This window comes from Oryzias latipes, chromosome 24, assembly GCF_053564925.1.
Source record: "Oryzias latipes strain Hd-rR chromosome 24, Olatipes_Hd-rR_3.1".
NCBI lineage: Eukaryota > Metazoa > Chordata > Actinopteri > Beloniformes > Adrianichthyidae > Oryzias > Oryzias latipes.
The window spans coordinates 3,169,451-3,189,477 of NC_136260.1; the positions used below are offsets into that span (position 1 = coordinate 3,169,451).

At 44.0% G+C, this 20,027-nt stretch overlaps 2 protein-coding genes across 2 annotated transcripts; one reads left to right on the plus strand and one right to left on the minus strand.

The window, feature by feature from the left end:
* Positions 1-7,833: 7,833 nt before the first annotated feature.
* On the minus strand, positions 7,834-10,169 carry rhov (ras homolog family member V). The gene is made up of 3 exons (XM_004083925.5): positions 9,733-10,169; positions 9,157-9,215; positions 7,834-9,022 (listed from the first exon to the last, which is right to left on the minus strand). Exons 1-3 carry the CDS (start codon positions 9,935-9,937, stop codon positions 8,576-8,578), a joined length of 711 nt encoding a protein of 236 aa, XP_004083973.1. The 5' UTR covers positions 9,938-10,169; the 3' UTR covers positions 7,834-8,575.
* A 1,285-nt stretch (positions 10,170-11,454) lies between these two features.
* Positions 11,455-19,660, plus strand: vps18 (VPS18 core subunit of CORVET and HOPS complexes). Its single transcript, XM_004083924.5, has 9 exons — positions 11,455-11,932; positions 12,006-12,147; positions 12,744-12,835; positions 13,357-13,607; positions 14,262-14,615; positions 14,695-15,957; positions 16,030-16,239; positions 18,815-19,051; positions 19,173-19,660. The coding sequence occupies exons 1-9, from the start codon at positions 11,830-11,832 to the stop codon at positions 19,467-19,469; spliced, it is 2,949 nt and encodes a 982-aa protein (XP_004083972.1). The 5' UTR covers positions 11,455-11,829; the 3' UTR covers positions 19,470-19,660.
* The last annotated feature ends 367 nt before the right edge of the window (positions 19,661-20,027 follow it).

Genomic DNA, 20,027 nt, shown 5'->3' on the forward strand with positions numbered 1-20,027 from the left:
AACTTTATTAATTTCAATCATGTCTGAAAATCTTTGGTGTTGGACCGGACGGAAAAGGCAAGAGGGGAAGAAGAGAGAGGGATTAGAAGGGGGGGGGGGGGGGGGGGGGAACCATGAAGCAGCATAAAGCAAAAAGCTACTGGATGTTTATCATTACAGTAAGGTTCAGATGTAGTACAAATCTCAAAGGGGCGGGGCCTGTCCACACACACACTCAAATGTTATAAACACACCTGTTAGCTGCAAAAATGTCCACATGTCAACATGTACACAAAACAGATAGTGTTCACAAATGCATGCTTATACCTACTAGCCAACTAGTGTGAAATATTTCATTCAATCATGCAAACTATTAGTGCAAAGGTGAGCTAACACCTGTGCTCAGGTGAGTGTTTATGTTCTTCCAAAATGGGTGGTGGAATGTGAAAAGAAGGAAGGAGAGTGCCCAGCCATCCCCACACCAAGACCCCCACCGCATGATGGGATACTTTTTAACACACTTTGCGGAAGCAACCTTCAGGCTTCCACGGCGTGCGTTAAAAAGTATCGCACACTTCGTCGGCCATTAACCCTTACATAAATAAAATGTACAAGTGAACATGTGTTTGTAGTCAGTTTTGTTCCGTGCCAAACCCTATGTGGGGTTTTATTTTCACAGGGTCAAACAATCTCCGACCCAGGATAATGATGAAGGGCTGCTGGGAGTGGCGTCTTGTCTCCCTGTGTGGGTTTGATGTGGGTTTTAGTGTTGGGGACGACTGCATGTGGTCTGCAGAAACAGCTGTCAGCAACAGGACATCCGTTTGGTTTTAGAGCATCCGTCCAACCTTGGTGGTGTCTTCATGCTGCAGTGCTCATAGGCACAAAGGCACTGGTGCATTTAATGCTGCTCAAACTGATCAGAAATAAATCTGAACTCTCAATAAACTCTGTGATCCCATCAAGGTGTCTTCCAGTGAGAAACAAAGCTTTAGTAGTCATCACATTCCATTTGATATATTTTTTTTGCACAAACCTTCATTTTCTGACTCAATCAAATATGAAACTCAAGCCTTTCCTCTGAGTCTGTTCTTGTTCCTTCCCAGCACAGACGTCTTCATCAAATCTAACACCTTCATGAAAGCCTCAGTCACACTTCCAAACTCTTCTTTTGCTGTAACATCAGTGCATAGAGCGGAGCTGCCCGCCCTCCACTGTACTGAGCCGCTTTGTTAAAATGCAAATCCAAAAGCACGCCGAGAGGCCGTGCTGCCGCCACACCCTGCACAAAGGAAGTGAGACAAACCTCCTGTTGGACTGGCTGCTGCCTGATGAGACAGAAGCCGGCTCTGCTGGTTCTGCGGGGCGGCTGACATCAGAGAGCCTGCAAATACATATCCTCTTCCTTCTGTTTGTCCTCACAGAACCAGAACAGATTGAGCTTTTATCTACGATCAGGCCGAAACCGGAATGAAAAACGGCCTCACGTTTGCTGATGGTTCACGGTTTGATGACGGCTTTGTGTTAGATGGGTTTTTTCTGGACGATCCTCCAAACCTCAGCACTGGTCAGACATCTGGATATGCAGTCCTCATTTCAGGCTTTATTGATTGAAAAAGAAGTCATTAGAAATGAACGTCTGAGTCAGTTTTACCAACAAGTCACGTTTGATTGTTCCTGTAAAAGAGGAAAATAATTCTTCCTAAATCAGGGAATGGCAGTTTAGTGTAAAAGGATTTTTCCTGTTGAGGTTTGTGATCAAGAACCCGTAAAGTATCGGACAGAAGAACAACACTTTGGTTGTGCAGCAGCAGCTTTTTGCCTGTAAAGGCCCAAACTTCATGTCCCGTCCAGATGGTCCCGCAGATGTGAGCTGCTTTCCTCTCTGACCCCTGCATCAAAGTATTTTTGAAGTATTTCAAGAAGCTGAGCGTATAGCCATAACTTATTATCCAAAATATCCAAAGGCCAAAGTATATTTTCCAAGTGTTACTAGAAGACAAGCGGGATTGGCTCCAGAGCCAATTATTTTTATGTTTTATAATTTATTAGAAGAGAAATAATGCAGCAGTGATGTCAGCATCATTTTCCTCAGTAGCTCACCTTTCATGCTGCCCCCACCCCTGAAAAAGAGTGACTCACATGGAGACATTTCTCTGCTGGAAGCAAGCGGTCATTCTGTGCTGGACGGGTCCAGACACGACCTGCTGCCGGCTCACGCTGACGCACAGCCGTCTGTCTGGCTCACATTGAGGTTTTTATTTTTCATGAACAGGCAGACTGATGGGCTGTGGGGACGTTGAGCTGCAGTCACGTTTGGTCGTCTGTCCAACCCTGAGACAGGAAGTGTGTGAACTGAATCCACTAAACTCTGTCCAGGCCCCCCAAGGCCACGCAGACGATCTTTGTGTGTCCACTTCCAGAAGTTGAACTGCGACACTACTGACTGTTGTGTTGATGCTTTCACTTGCTTCAGCGCCACTACGTGTGAACGTCACAACCCCCCCTCCTCCCATGTCTGCTAGACACTGTGAGAACACATCACTGCCTCGATTCCCAGATGAGGACACTCCCAGCAAACCGCCCTCCATCCATCGATCGCACTCCAACCCCGTCACGTGCTGCTGATGCTCAGTGTTTCTCCCAAGCATGATCACCTTAAAGCTTTTCACCGAACACGCAGACCTCACTGCTCTGCTCATCAACACACAATCAGAAACGTTTGTGTAGAAGCACACGGCCGTACATCTGAAAACCACGGACCGTCACGAGGACTGAAACACCTTTGGGTGTCTTCTAGAATTCAGTGCAGATGACATTTTTGAGGACATAGAGGACTTCTCCAAGACTGCACCAACCCATCCAGTGTCTCTGTAGAACCATTCAGCCAGATGACTGCCCTGTTCAATAATGAGAATGATGAATCTGAACTGAATAGATGCCGTTAAACCAGAAAGAACTGATTTTACAGTAGTTAACCAAGATAATGACAAACTCTGTTTTTGAGAGGATGAATAGAAAAGCACCACTCTCTACACATGAAGAGCCATCATCCAATCAGAATAACTTAAATTATTTCTCTAAAATAAATGCTTGGAAAGATTTTACTCTCCATGGCTCTCCGTAGTAATGCAATTTATTTTTAATTTTAAATCAATTTTTGACACAAGAGGCCTTCAGGTCCTATCTGTCTGTAATCAGTGGATTACAGAAATGAATGATGAAGACTTCACACCTAAACGCTCACCTCTGCAGTGAACATGTCAGCAATAAATTGGCTGATGTTTTAAGTGACACAGTTCAAAGTGTTGTACTATTTGCTGATAAAGTTAGATAAATAACAAAAATTGATTTAAAATTAAAAACAATTGCATTACTCAAATGAAAACAGAGAGTTCATCATTGGATCCATCTCAATTCAGCTCCAGTTTTCCAGCTAACATTGCAAGATCCCATGAAATAACAGTCTGAATACCCCCCCTGCAGTTGTTGGTGCCTCCAGGCACTGCCAGTTGGGACATGGCTTCGTCCTTGTTATGTTTGACATCAAAACTGACAGTTTCTGTTGTGACAGAAATAACCTGAGCTTTCTGTTTGTTTTATTTCACACAGGCTCAGTTGTAACAGATTGATTTTTTTATTGTCTCACAAGTTTTATGCGAATCTGAGAAGGAAGATGCTAGATTTGAAGTTTAAAACCGCCATACGTTGTTGCCTGTATTGCTAGTTTGTACAGCTTTTCTTATTATGCTATTTCAAAGAATTGCATAATCCATTACCAGCAATGATCACTAACCTAATAACCTTCCATTTCCAGATCAAACTAAACCTAAACAGGAGCTGAGCTGGTTAGTGGTTTTAACAGAAATGTGGGTGGGACAGAGGAACTGGTCATGGATTTTAGGAGACCTGCATCTCTATGCGTTGTCAGGAAGTGGAAACTGTCAAGTGCTAAAAGTACCTGCAGAACAACTTCTAAAAGTACCGGGTGACCAGAGAGATGCCAAGCACTAGACGGGCACGAGTACACTCTACTCTGAAAGAACCCAGGTCCTGTAACGTGCAGGAGCCATTTTGGTTTAAAAGGACATTTCACAGATGAACAAATGGATCCAGAGGACTAGACAGGTCACTGCAGAAACAAGGAGATGGTTCTGCCTGTGAGAGATTGAAGAACTCTGGACATGAATATCTTTTAACAGATGTCTTAAGATTTGTGTCTCTAACCTGCTCTCTCATTCTTGCAAATATCTATTTTGTCTAATCTCTATTAGTCTTCCGATCGTCTGCTGTCATTTCTATGAGTGACTTCTCTTCTCTGTTCCAAAATACTTGATCCACAGATTTTGAGTTTGTCTTCATTTTGTTGAGTCCCCTTTGCTGTTAACATAACTTTTTTGTCTATTAACAAATTGTTGGTGACTTTACGTTCATTTCCTTCATAGTCCCTAACTTGTGTCTTTTTTTCCATAATAGACATAATAGATTTCCCTGGAAATCCAGGGATTATTAAAACAGGTTCTAATATCCTAAAGAGAGAACTCAGTAACTGTAGCTTGAGAGGACAGGAAGTACACACATTGATACTCTGATTAACCTGACTATTGTCTTTCTAACCTATGACGTTTGGTGAGTTTTCCTTCCCTTATAATGTATTTTCATTTCATTTCATTTCATAAAGTTAATTCTAGGGTCTGAGTCTTTAACTGAACATAAACAACTACATGTGCACAAACACAATATGACAACTGCTTCTTGACCTGTGAAAGAGACACTGGAAGTAGGGCCAAGTGTTCCTCAAAGCACAACAGTTAAACTGCCACTTTGGAGGGTTAAGGAGCAGCAGGAGCGTGAGCCAATCAGCTTTGAGCTGAGCCAGGCAGACCTGTCAGGGCACCTGCTGATTCCCAGGCTTCGTCAACAGCAGAAGACTACAGCGAAACCAAGACTGATACTGGCCATGAGCCAGAGGAGGACCTGGCTGACTGCTTCTGTCTCCTTTGCTGGAGGGTGGAGATCCAAAGAGGAGGACCAGCCTTTGGTGGGAAGATGAGAGTGACTAACCATTTGAAGAGGGGAGAAAGAAAAATAATAGGAGGAAGAGCAGTTTATTGACCCTGGGAAGCAAAAACCTGTTTGCTGTTGCTCAATGAGAATATGACTGACTGCACAGTGTGTGTTTAGCACAGTGTGAGAAAGTTTAGTCACAAGGACTTGGTTGAAATTTGGGAAATTTTCTCTGTACGTTTTTTGGAGAGGCTAAAGCTGTGCTACCTGTTTCTGAAAATACTTTGAATGAAAAAACACTCACATCTGTTATCATGCAAACCACAACAACTGAGAATTTAAACTCGATCCAACAGAAAGCATGAAGTCCTACCAAAGACTTCAATGTCTTCCTGTTTGACGCTCAGCATTGAGGGGTTGGATTGGGGGGTTAAACTCCCAAATAGTTCCCAAGCACAGTTGTGTCTGCTTCTCACCGCTCTGCCAGGGGACAGGCCAAATGGGGAGAACAAATTTCACACATGAGACTTTAACCTGACTTTAAACTGAGAGGGGCTGCGCAGCGGTTAGCACTCTTGCCTCATAGCAAGAAGGCCCCGGTTCAAGTCATGGCTGGGGGACCTGTGGGGAGTTTGCATGTTCTCCCCGTGCATGTGTGGGTTTTCTCCAGGGTCTCCAGCTTCCTCCCACCATCCAAAAACCTGCTTCATATGTTAATTGGCAACTCTAAATTGTCCCTAGATGTGAGTGAATGGCCCTGAGACAGACTGGCAACCTGTCCAGGATGTCCCTTACCCTCGCCTGCAAGTGGCCGGGATAGGCTCCAGCAGCCCCGTGACCACAAAAGGGACAAAACGGGTTTAGAAGATGAATGAATGAATGAATGAATGAATGAATGAACAGAGAGGGAAAAAACCTGGTGTGATGTAAACAAATTATCTCTAAATGGGTAAAACTACAAATATAATATTCAGTACTTCAAGTCAGATAGATAAATGCAGAAGGGGGTACTAGAGTAGGGGATACAGGCGATACAGAGGGAAGACAGGACAGAAGCCATGGGAGAGACAGGCAGAGAGACGTGTACCTGACTCCAGGAAGTCATGTCTGGAGAGTTGGGGAAATACCCACAAAAGTAAACTACAACTTGTGTACATGCAATACTTCAAAAAGGAGCCATAAGAGTTTAAGCTTTGATACAGGGATCAAACTAACTCATCATTCATCCAGTCTAACTTGTTCAAATACTTTGATTTAGTGGATTACAAACTGACTCTTTGTGCATAAGGTTAAAAAGGAAATTGTTACCGGATGGAGTTTAAGTACAGCTGAACAAGAGAGAAGGAGGATCCAATCTAAGGGGTCACTCAGACCCAAAAACAGCTTTATCGTGGTTTTTGTACATCAATAAGAGTGGTGCAATGAAGGACCAAGTTAGGAGAGGAAAGAAATCAATGTGTGACTATGGCTGGAAGAGATTGCAGCTGTCATTAAAAACCAGAAACAATCCAAGTTTAAGTTTGGTTTGAGTGAAACACATTGGTCAAATGCGGGCTACTGTGCTGCATTTTGCTATTTCGGGTCGTTTTATCAGCCGTTTACAATCATTACTTTGACTCACAACAATATCGCACATTTGGTAATCAAGACAAACTTCTGTAAAGACTGAGCCAGAAGAAAAGTTAAGGAAACGTTTTCCAGACTCTTTCTTGGTGCGGTTTTAACAAACATGAGACTCGTTGTCATGTCATGATGTGTATGAGGAAGCTGAAGACCTACATTTGAGCTGTGAAGATGGTGGAGTCCCGTTTTGATGATGACAGCAACTGTCAACAGCATCACAAAACCATGTGACCAGTGTTCTGTCTTAATATATTCTACATATGTTGAACTCTACGAATGCGTGAGAGTCCACTGTTCTCTGAACCACCTCTGCAAACCGGCCAGGTACAGTTCACTTAATCCTGACTGAACGTGGAACACATGGACCCCAGAAGACAAACCATAGACTTTTGGATCAAATGTCCTGTGAGGGTCTGGACTGGTCCTCAGTGTGCTTGTCTTGGAATTTGGGGGAAAGTGCTCCCAGTATGGTTGGGGTTAAAATGATTTCCATTTTCCATCTGAAGAGGTTAAACTGCAGGGCGGGGTTGGAAGGGGACAGGATCACTACATCAACTTTCTACAGAAATGTTCATAATGCATGAACGTCCTCAGACACGTTTTCATTCACACAAGATTTTCTTATATACACAGCTGCCAAACGTACTGACTCCAAGTAACGCGACCAGGTTTAAGGTTGGTAAACCTGTGACTGGAGTCAGCGGACAGAACAGCAGTTCTGTTCTGTGATAGTCCGTGATAGCTCTTTAATCTGTCTGCAGTTCATGCTCAGCACTACATTTTTATGTTAGACCCTCTGATAGACCAGCAGCCTGTTCAGGATGAACCTCGCCTCTCTCCTCACACTAGCTGGGATAGGCTCCAGCAACCCCATGACCCCAAATGAGACCTAGCAGGTTCAGAAAATGGACTGAATTTTTTTCTACTGCCAGACAGGTCTTTTTAGAATGATTTTTATCTGACTCTGCCATTTCCTGTCTGGGAATCAGAAAAGACTGAGGTAAACTATGTGAAGGTGGTGTTGAAGATCCTCAGACAGAGGATTGTTTCCCAATGACAGGTTGTTCTGCTGAAGACCCAGGCCTGACAGGCTGTGGGTTCTTCCTCTGTATTTGCATTTTAATCGATCTTGTCAGATAAAGCAGTCCGATCACAATACGGTTTTAAGCTCTCTGACAGTGAAGTCATAACATCACACAACAGTTTCTGGAGGTAAAACACTGATTTGGAAACTCATGTCTTTTATTTCATAAAAAACCTGTTTGAACAAACAGAACCGTAATCACGACTTCTACAAGAAGCAACACATTCACCAAGTTTGCTGTGACTTTCCAACTTAAGAAGATGACAAAAAGTTCACGTCTCAAATTGAAGCAGAAAAGCCAGAAAGTTTGTTTTATCATGAATATAATTTTATGTTCGTGAAACCTTAGAGTTATGTTGTAATGTTGTGAGTCACAGCATCCGTCTTCAAAAGTATTAATAGTCCCAATGCGACAGGCAGGTGACTGCAAGAGAAATCCCCGAACCAAACCAGACCAGGAAGCTCAGACAAGCATGTAGAAGTGCAACCTTTCACAGCAACCTGCACTTCCAGCTGCTGCACCTTCATGGGGCACAGTCCTCACATATCTTTCTGCTCTTTAACCACCAGCAACTGCTGTGAGGGAAACCAGCGTGCAGCCGCCTCCTGCTCCACATCCAGCTTTTTAGGGTCCCAGTTGCTGTTTTAGGTGCAGGGACAAACTGCCGTGAACCTGGACTCCTGTCTGCCTCTCAACAAGACGGTGGCTGTTCATCCCAGTGACAGTGATGGCTTTGCCTCGGAGAAGAGTCGCACACATCCCATCCGAGCATCCCCTTCAAGCATCACAAGAAGAACCGAATGCTACAGATAAGGGGGTGACAGTAAACGTGACACACTTCAATAAATTAAAGATGAGTTTACAACCCAGGCAGAGAGAATTCAGACAAAGCAGAAGACCTTCTTCCAGCTGCATCTGGAAAAGGCTTTGGTTTTCCTGTCAGAGAGCCTCCTCTTCTTATTCTTGCGAGCTTTATTCTTAATTGCAGCAAAGATTGCCGCATCAAACGCCTCCTTCAAATTCTTTTGTGTGAGGGATGAGCACTCTATATAGTCTGTGGCCCGTATTTTATCAGCCATGCTCCGCGCCCGAGTGCTCGGGACTGGCTTCACGTGGCATTGGTCCAAGTTGATGAGGACGTTCACGTCAAGCATCATGTCCATCTGAGTCCCAACGAGAATGATGGGAGAGGATGGGTTGTGGGCTCGGATCTCCGGCACCCACTTCTTGGTGATGTTGTGAAATGAGGTAGGGTTGACCATGCTGAAGCACAGGAGGAAGACGTCTGTGTGGGCGTAGGAGAGAGCTCGGAATTCATCAAACTCTTCCTGAGGGAAAGACAGGAAAATTATCACACTTTTGCATTTTTTCATTCGTACAAACTCTCGTTCACCTGGTAAGAAAAATAAGCCTAAAACACAAGAGTAGAAAAGATTAAAAAGGAAAGGTCCGGTGGTCGTACCTGTCCAGCAGTGTCCAGAAGCTGAACTTTAACCGCAGAACCATCCACCTGGACCTGACCTGAAGACACAAAGGATCAAAATTGTGAAGTCAGATGTTGGAGATAAATGGTTCACTCCAGTGATACACCCAGGAGGTCATCACAGGTGTGTGCTTCCAGACGCTGCCTGCATGGCCATGTGTCCATGCTTTCACACTGGCTTCAGGGAGAACTGAAAGGTTCAAGAACCTCTCTGGAGTGACGGTCAAAGCAAACTCAAAATCCTGTCTGATAATGTTCAGATGGCTCTGACCAAACATGTTAAAGGAAAAACAATGAAGTATCTAGGCCTCTTTCCTCATGGGATCAATTAAAGATTTATTCTATGTTTTTGAGTTTAACCTTTGATATAGACTATTTTAATGTGTTTTCTTTGTATGTCGATTGTAATTCATCTTAACTGTTGAGCAAAACGTTTTCCGTTGAATTCATCAGGTAAAAACAAAAAGACAGTAAAGTAACCAGAGAGTTTTACTGTCAGCTTTACCTTCAAATGATTGTTGTTTTTTTTTTACTACAAATCTCCGTGAAACTGACCAGAGAAGACGTCGAAGCCGGTCTGCTGGTACTCCACCGGGTATCCGTTGGAGATGTAGCTGATGATCATGCTGGTCTTCCCCACGGCTCCGTCCCCGACCAGCATGCAGCTGATGAGTCCGGGGTCCAGCTCGTCCTCCCGGGTCAGCACACAGTCTGAAGGGACTCGGGACTCGTGGGAAAAGTAATCCATGTGGGGGGGCATGTCGGGCTCAGCTCTTACTCCCGCGTTCTGCCCGCCGCTGATGTCGCTCGAGGATCCAGGCGCGCGCCTCACTGCTGGAGTGAGCGCAGAGGCTGACGGTCACTCAGACAGGTGAGGATTTGCATAGACACTCCCCCTGACACCAGGAGGAGACACCTGGAGGAGCAGAGGGTTCTACCTCCCGGTGGCAGAAATGACAGCTTCACTCCCTTCACTTTTGACAGCTGCACAGACGTGTTCCTTTCAAAGTAAAATACCCCCTGTCAAAATAAGATCCTCCTGGTGAACTAAAAATGTGAGAAAGTCAAGCCACACATAGCATTTCCTGTTATCAGGACGCCCTTTTACTATCGATTATAAACATGACAACACTGATGCAAAATCCAACTTTGAAAAATGTATTAAAGAATGTAAAGAAACAACAAACCACTGTGAAAGTAATTTACCATCATGTTACTCAATAATCTGACAAGTTAAAACAGAAAACAAAAATGACAAATTAACTAAAACAAATTAACCAAAACGATAAACCTATATTTTTATTTAAATTGTTGGTGTATTTTTTTTTTCAAAGCCGAAGATCCACATTGAAAAGAGAAATGAGCTGCATGGGTCTCAGGAGACCCCTGCTCTACATTTACCTGAAGCCCATTTCTACAGGTTGATGACATCAACTTTGTGTGTGTTTCTTTGTTTTCTATCATTTTTATTATCATTTGTTTAAGCTATATGCTATCTAGGTTTTTTATTGTTCCTTGATGTTATTTCTTTTTAAAAGCTTCACATATCTCTAATTAAATGACTATGTGAATAAGACTGCGTGCATTACTGTTTCTAAGGCCACAGGACTCCATTAATGTGGGACAGATATGTCCAAACATGTTAAACGTCAGACAGAGACACCGAGTCAGATTCATGGATGTATTCAAGTACACGCTGAGTTTATTTTGGTATTTTGTTATGAAATATGACTATTTATAAACTAAAATGGTAGTGTTATAGTCGTTTATGCTTAGAACAAACAAATTAACCTGAAGACGACTCGACTTCAGTCAATGTGGTCGGAAAATGTCATTGTTTTCTTAAATTTCTCCACGTTCTACTTTTTTTTGAGGTTCTTAAAATAGCATTGGAGTAGAACTGCCTCCTTGCAGGGCTAACTTATTTTTTCAGAACACAGAACATTAACATGTACATCAATTGTTCAAAGTACACGCATACACACAAATAAACTTTTATTAAATTATAAAGCTGAGCAAAATTAAATGTTTTAATTGCTTTTTTGTTCGTATTGGGGAAATGGAATGTAAGTAAATTTAATTCGTGCTGATAAATCAACACAATTCAACAGAATTGGGAGCTTTATTGCTAAATCTAGTTTGTGAATATAACAGTTAGTAAAATCAGGAGATTTATTAAATAAAATTAAGACAAAAGTTTATTATCATAAGTAATGAAACTAAATAAGATGTTTTTCCATGTTAAAGTAAAATATCGGATTTGTTAGTTTGTCACTATTTTTTTGTGACCTGTTTTGATTTTGCGCTGAGTCACGTCTCACAGACTGAAGTGCGCCCCCGTGCGCATGTTCAATACAGATCACGTGACTCCACGGTCACCTGACTCGAAGGCCCACCCAACGCCGCGGGGCTGCAGGCTAAGTTCGATGAGCTTTTAGCCGGAATGAGCTGAAACATCAACGTTTTGGATGAGAAACACGGCCGTTCACCGTATTCGTTATTGTTTCCGCGCACGTGGACGCAGGCACGCACGGCGTCCACGAGCCATTGAGCAGAGCAGGTGAACAGAGCTAGCTAGCTGGCTAGCTGCTGTGTGACTTCCTCCATCGGTCTGTTAGACTGAGTGGCTGAACAGAGCTTCATCCCACCGTCATGGCTTCCATCCTGGATGAGTACGAAGACTCTCAAAACGTCGTGCAGAGCTCGCAGCAACTCGGCCGCCTGCCGAACATCAACATCGGGATCACGCACTCAGGTCGGTTCCGGGGGTTCGGTTCAAGTTGTGTCGTAGAGATACTACGTTTTACTGATCCAACTTCGTGTTGAAGGCTTTGTGAATGCAAGACTCGAGGAGGAGAAGCCGATCTTCAACAAACAGAGGATCGACTTCACTCCCCCGGAGAAGATCAACCACCTGGCCGTGTGCAACAACCAACTGTGCATGAGTCTGGGGAAGGACACCCTGCTCAGGTAAACGGACAGCTGATGACCAGACTGTGAGGCTTTTCAAAATCCCAGTTCGATCTACCAGCTCTGAAGGCGTTTGGGGGTGACGTCATTCTGTGTTTGATTAAGGGGAGGGGCCTCTCAATCCAACAGTTGGAGGTGTACCCCAGGTAGTGCATAACATGGGTTTGTATGGAAACACGTGCTTGATCGTGAATTATATAACTTTACTTCTTCCCACTCCTTTCAAGCAATTATTACGTTCTATTGTCACGAGTGGGAACTGGATGTAGAAGGGTGAACATGTCCATTAATGGTTAGCAGGAATGTCAAGAAGAGAGGATCAATTTATGAATTCATTTCTTCAATGAATTGGATATATCTTTATTTGTTATTGTTTCTTTGTTTTTATTGCTGGGGGAGAGTTGTCTGGTTGGCATGTAGAGACTCATTAGAGCAGCAGAACAGTCGCTGGTAAATTTGTTTCAGAACGGATGGTACATTTCTGAATCCTAACTGGTTAACATGCAGGTTCTGTTTATTGGTATGTTTTTGAAATATGCTGTTGGTCATGATTCTAATTGAAGCTGGTGATGGAAATGTTTTCCTTCTCCATGTAGAATTGACTTGGCCAAACCAGACCAGCCTAACCAGACAGAATTGGGAAGGAAAGATGACAGCAGAGTGCACAGGTTGTTCTTGGATCCAACAGGTACAGCAGCCCTGAAAAGTCTGGGTTTTTACATCCTTTAAAACTATAAGTGCTGTAGGTAATATCTGAAATGTCATTTCTGCTCTATTCTTTCTATTTTGTTGGAGTTTCTACCATTACAGATTTGTTTTTGATAGAGCCACACGGTGGCGCACTGGTTAGTGGTCTTGCCTCACAGCAAGAAAGCCCAGGTTCAAGTCCTGGCTGCAGGACCTGAACCAATGAAAAACAAACCTGTGTGGAGTTTGCATGTACATGCGTGGGTTTTCTCCGGCATCCTCCCACCATCCAAAGGTTCATTGGTTACTCTAAATTGTCCCTGTGAATGTGGCCCTGGGACAGACTGGGGACCTGTCCAGGATGTCCCTAGCCTTCACCCACGAGTGGCCGGGATAGGCTCCATGAGATGATTGAATGAAAAAAAAAATAAAGAGCCACAAGCCCCAGACCACCAACACTTCCACATACTGGATCGGTGTAGTGGATGACACTCAAAACAACTTGTTGTGTTCTTTCTTGAGGCTCCCACCTGCTGATCAGTCTGAGCAACAGCGAGTGCCTGTACCTCAACAGAAACACCCAGAAGGTGCGCAGTCTGTCCCGCTGGAGGGGCCACCTCATTGAAAGCGTAGGCTGGAACAAACTGCTGGGCAACGACACCAGCACTGGACCCATTTTAGTGGGCACCAATCAAGGTGTCATCTTTGAGGGGGAGATTTCTGCGAACGAGGGCAGCCTGTTCAACACCAATCCTGATCAGTACTTTAGACAGGTAGGAAATGTGTTGTTCACTTCAGAGCAGTGTTTCCCTCAGTGTGACGTGTGACAAATGTCAGACGATGTTCCTTAAAGTCTCATTCCCAACTATATTTCCTCAATTCTACTTATGATGAGGCCGTTTTTGGCCAAAATCTGAAAACCCTTTGTCGTATTCGAGGACATAGTTGCTGCAGAGCAGCAGGAGTACATTAGACGTTTTCCCCTGAGTTGGCGTGGAAGTAAGCCTTCGCTGATTTCCCATCATCCCATTGTTTACACCCTCTCCCCTTAGCCTAGCTTACAGCCCCTTACAACCCCAACCTGACATTAGTGGAGCAGAGCGGGGAGCTTGTGGCCCTCCTAGAGTGTCTTTGACATAACAAATAATAGATTTTTACAACTGCATTTTTGTTTGTTCCTCAGTTACATTTGCATAAAGAAATACTCAGAAATGCAATTTTAATCTTAATTTTCTTCATATATGTTGTTAATCGTTAGAAAAATGCTACAAGAACACGATAAAACACAAGAACACTGTATTCATTGGGGTGGCTCTTTAAGGACCAGGACTGTGAAACGCTGCTTCAGAGTGAAATGCTCTGACCTGAGCAGACTGGTATTCCTCTCAAGGAACTCGCTAGTTACATGTTTATGTGATCTGATGTAGGTCCACGCACTGGAAGAAGACGGCAGACCTGTGCCGGTCTGCTGCTTGGAGATAGAACGAGGTCTAGAGAATAAGTACTTCATCATAGCCACCACACGCAAACGTCTGTTCCAGTTTGTGGGAAGGGTGGCAGAAGGTTCTGAGCAGCACGGCTTCAGCTCCATCTTCAGTCAGAACCAGGACTTGCTGCCCAGTTTTCAGGAGTTCCCTGCCAACATGGGATACAGTGAAATCACCTTCTACACCTCCAAGCTTCGGACCTCCCCCAAAGCATTTGCATGGATGATGGGGAATGGCGTTCTGTATGGTCAGCTGGATTATGTCAGACCAGATTCCCTTCTGAGTGATGTAAAGGTAAGTACCTCTTTGGGGGCATCCGTTTGGCTTTCTTCTTGTCCCTGCCTCTCAAACTGCCCCTGTGTTTCCTCTGAAGGTTTGGGAGTACACTCCAGATGTTGACCTGAGCCTAAACAAACCCATCTCCATCGTCCTGACACAATTCCATTTCCTGCTTCTTTTTTATGACCGGGTTAAGGCCATCTGCATTCTGAATGGACAGGTGGTGCATGAAGACGTGTTCCCAGATAAATTTGGCCCTCTCAAACGGATGATCAAAGACCCGGTAGGAGGACTGGTGTGGATCTACACCGAGCGGGCAGTTTTCCGCTATCACATCCAGCGGGAGGCCAGAGATGTCTGGCAAATGTACATGAACATGAACAAGTTTGACTTGGCCAAGGAGTACTGCCGCGACCGGCCTGAGTGTTTGGACATGGTGCTGGCCAAGGAGGCCGAGCACTGCTTCCAGAACAAGAGATACTTGGAGAGTGCCAAGTGCTATGCAATGACACAGAACTACTTTGAAGAGATAGCATTGAAATTCATCGAAGCCAAACAGGAGGAGGCCTTGAAGGAGTTCTTACTAAAGAAACTGAGCAGTTTAAAACTGAGTGAGAGGACACAGATCACTCTGCTAGTCACCTGGCTGGCAGAACTCTACCTGAACCGCCTCGGGCAGCTGGAGAGTGATGGCAATAGTGGTGTCTTCCAGGAAACCCGTGAAGAATTTCGCCAGTTTTTGAACAACTCCAAGCACAAGGAGACTCTGTTTAACAACCGCAGTACCATCTACGACCTGCTGGCCAGCCACGGCAACGTGGATGATATGGTTTACTTCTCGGTGGTCATGCAAGACTACGAGAGAGTGATATCGCACCACTGCCAGCATGACAACTACAGCGCTGCCCTGGACGTGCTCGCCAAGCACTGTGATGAAAAGCTGTTCTACAAGTTCTCCCCAGTCCTCATGCAGCACATTCCAAAGAAAGTGGTGAACGCGTGGATCCAGATGGGCAAGAAGCTGGACCCAAAGAAGCTCATCCCGGCGCTGATGAACTACAGCCAGATGGGCAGCACACAGCAGATCGGTGAAACCATCCGCTACATGGAGTTCTGCGTGTACGAGCTGAATGTGACGGAAGAGGCCATCCATAACTATCTACTCTCACTCTATGCAAAGTACAAGCCGGACTCTCTTCTGTGGTACCTGGAACAGGCAGGGACGCACACTTCAGAGATTCACTATGACCTGAAGTACGCCCTCCGCCTGTGTGCAGAGCACGGCTTCCACCGGGCCTGTGTGCTCATTTACAGGATCATGGAGCTGCACGAGGAAGCCGTGGATCTCGCTCTACAAGTACGAGTAATGCATCGTTTGTTCCACTCGAGTCCATGCAGCAGAAGTCTTAACAGATGTAGTTGTACGCAGGTGGATGTCGACTTGGCCAAATCGTGCGCTGACCTTCCTGAGGATGATGAGGAGATGAGGAAGAAGCTGTGGTTGAAGATAGCCCGGCATGTGGTGCAGGAGGAGAAGGATGTGAAGAAAGCCATGAACTGTCTCTCCAGCTGCAACTTGCTGAAGATTGAAGACATCCTGCCTTTCTTTCCAGACTTTGTCACTATCGACCACTTCAAGGTAGGAAACCTAACTCCGTTCAGGTTTGACTGAAATAGAAAACTAAAACATTTTACAGATGGGACAGAAAATCAGACACAGTATTTAATTTCAGGTAATTAAAAAGGTTCGAAGGCAACCACGGGACACTTTGCTGCTTTGTCAGCAAAATGCAGAGGTTTGGGTCAGGAAGAGCATCCAAATTCAATTCAAAAACATTCATCATTATCAGAAAATCCAGGCTGTGTTCATCAAAACAGGCTCAGGTTTCACACGGAGTCGTTAGTCAACAGCTTTGAGGAGTTCCTCAATAGAAACACACCGGATCTCTCAGCATCTTCAGTGTCTTTCATAGGGAGGAAGAGAAAAACCTGGCGGTAGCTCCGCCCACACGCTGTTTATTTCTCCTTCGCGGTTTGTGTTGAGAACAAAGGATTGAAAGTCAGAGATTCCAGTGTTTGGTCCAAATTATCTTTATAAAAAACAGTTGTTTTTTATAATAATGTCTGGATTAAAGGACAAATTCTATTTCAGACTTTATTCACTTTTAAAATACTTAAATTTAAGTTTAAATAAAATCAAAGAACCAGCATTGAGGTGAATTGTCCAACAGACACATTAAACTCAAATGAAAGTATTTAAACTTCCAAAAAGAATTTTTTTTTTTTTGTTAAAGTGACATTTTTGATTTAAACAAAAGAAAACAGTTGTAACTTCAAACTTTTTGTGCCTCAATTATTACAAAAATGCCGGTGAGATAGTGGAGGGACTGTAGATCAATACAGAATATAGAGTCTCTTTTATTCTTACATTTTTGGTTGCTGGTGTGCCGCTGGATTTCTGTCAAGGGAAAAGTGTACCTTGACTCCAAAAAGGTTGAAAAAACAAAGAGAGGCGCAAGTTCAGGCTTTGGAGAGTAGCCAAACAGCTTAAGGGGGCGGTGATGAGGATGACTGGTGGTTTGGAAGATGAAGAGCACAAGGACAGAGCAGAGGACAAAGTGGTGGAAGTTTTAAAATGGTTTTGAGAGAGGAGGTGAAACAGACTTTAGGAGATCAGGAGGTTCTTCCAGATGACTGGAGAACTACAGCTAAAGTGATCAGAGAGACTGGGAGGAAGGTTCTTGGTGTTTCCTCTGGAATCAAGAAAGAAAATGAGGAGACTTGGTGGTGGAATGAAGAAGTTCAGGAGTTTGGTAAGGAGAAAACGTTTGCTAAGAAGAAGTGGAACTCTGAAAGAAGGCAGGTGTACAGGGAGATGGTAAAGGTTAAATAAAGGTCGAATGAGGACTTGAACAGGGTGGACAGAAAGGAAGGAGAGGAGGATCTGTACAGGTGAGACAGAGAAACAGATGGAAGGATGTTCATCAAGTTAGGATGATCAAGGACAGAGATGGAAATGTGTTGACAGGTTCTACAAGTGTGATGGAAAGATGGAAGGAGAACTTTGAAGACCCAATGAATGAAGAACTTGTCAGAGAGCAAAGAGGAGAAGAAGAGCAGGAAATACCAAAGATCAGGAAGAATAAGAGGAGGAAGAGTAGAAAGACAGTTGGTCCTGAGAACATTCCTGTGGAGGTCTGGAAGAGTCTAGAAGATGTTTGTAAGTTTCTGACTGTTTAAGAAGATCTTGGAGAGGAACGGAGGAGAAACTCTCTGGTTCCATTTTCAAGCAGAATAAGAAGACGATCAGAGAAACTATAGAGGAATAACAGCTGATGAGTCACCAATAAGTCATTGGAAAGAGTAAAAGAAGCCAGACTGAAGCCAGAAGAGGACATTTGTAGACGGACTGACAGATGGGGTTAGACAGTAATCTGTGTAGATCACGATGTTTGCAGATGACATAGTGATCTGTGATGAGAGCAGGAAGCAGGTGGAGGATCGTCTGGAGATGTGGAGGTTTGCTATGGAAAGGGGAGGAATGAAGGTCAGCTGCAGCTAGACAGCATCTCTATGTGAATGATGAGAGGTGGAGAAGGTGGAGGACTTTAAGTTCTTAGGGTCAGCAGTTCAGAACAACAGAGTGTGTGGAAAGGGGTGAACGGATACGTGCCTGTGATGTTGCATTTGGCCGTCTTTGCGGCTGTTCACAGGGGGGGAGGTTCCAATTACGAGTGTTTCCCGCATCACGTTTTTGTGCTCAGCATATGTTTTACAGCCTATTTTTCAATGTCATTTCCCATCAATTACAGAGTGGGAAGTGTGAAAGGCGTGGGGGGCTAGGTACGGGGAGGGGGGCCCTATTATTTATTTATTAATGCTTGCTTGTTTTTATATTTTGTTGTATTAATGTAAAGCACTTTGTGTTATATTTTTATATGAAAAGTGCTTTATAAATAAAGTTTGATTTGATTTGATTTAACAGGTTGGAGCGGGTGGGGGAAGGTTTGAGGTGTGATAAAGAATGAAAGGAAATGTGTAGAAGTTTGCGGTGAGAGCAGCCATGTCTCTGATGCAGACAGGATTAAGAAAGAAGAACTATTCCGTTCACATGTCCCAGCTGCAGGCTCGGGCACTGCTTACCCATGGAGCCAAGATAGTAGCACAAACAGTTTAAAAGCGTACTCTCCAAGGTGTTTCTTGTGGTTTCTCAGGAGGCCATCTGCAGCTCCCTGGAGGAGTACAACCACCACATCGAAGAGCTGAAGCAGGAGATGGAGGAGGCCACGGAGAGCGCCAAACGAATCAGAGGAGATATTCAGGAAATGAGGAACAAATATGGAGTGGTGGATTCCCAGGAAAAGTGTGCTGCCTGTGACTTCCCGCTCCTCAACAGATCCTTCTACCTGTTCCTGTGTGGACACATGTTCCATTATGACTGCCTGTTGCAGGTAAAGGGGCCTTTTAAGGGTAAATACTGAAGGAAGAGGAATAGCCATATTTTTTTAAACTTCACTGTAAAAACAATTCAAACTAACTTCTGTCTACCAACATGTTTTGTCTGCTTTCTAGGAGGTGACGCCTCACCTGTCTGCATACAAACACAGCTGTCTGGAGGAGCTGCAGAAGAAGCTTTCTGCAACGACACTGTCCAGCAGATCTCGCCACCGAACCGCGCCCAAAGAGGAAGGAGACACCGTCAGCCTGGGGAAGGGCGGTGCGGCCACGACCCGCGAGCAAATCATTTCAGACATCGACGACATTGTTGCCTCTGAGTGTGCATACTGTGGAGAGCTGATGATCCGAACCATCGACAAGCCTTTCATTGATTCCCACAGATTTGAGGAGGAAAAGTCCAGCTGGCTCTGAATACTAACATTTCTGTCCAAAGACACTTTTATGAGAACCTTAAGTGACCCAAGAACTGAAATGCACTACGTGAAGAAGGATTAGATACAGGATTTGTAGAGCAGCCTGCATACATCTGTGTTTAGTCCCATTAGGTTGAAAATGAACGTGTTTGTAAATGAGACAAATATAATCATTGTTATTGTCTAAAACAGTGTGGTTGAAGTGTCTTTGAGTAAATGACATGCATCCTACACACTGGAAAAATACATTTCTATCTCAGAACTCTGACTTCTTCCACATTTGGAATGTTGCTGTTAGCTAGACGGTGCTTTTTAAAATAAATTGCGATAAGTTACTCTAAGGATTATAAACTGTACTGTGTGGATTCCTGTGAGTGAAGGATTCACTTTAACACAGAGTGAGAGAAAGGCACTGAGTTAGTTTGACTGTGCCCCCCCTAAAAATACAAGCAGCCATTAAAATCTAACAGTTATTACAGGATTGGTTGAGTATGACTTGAATAAATGGTTTAAATATTTTATCAGATTCAATTAAAGAGATTTTTGCATGGCTGAA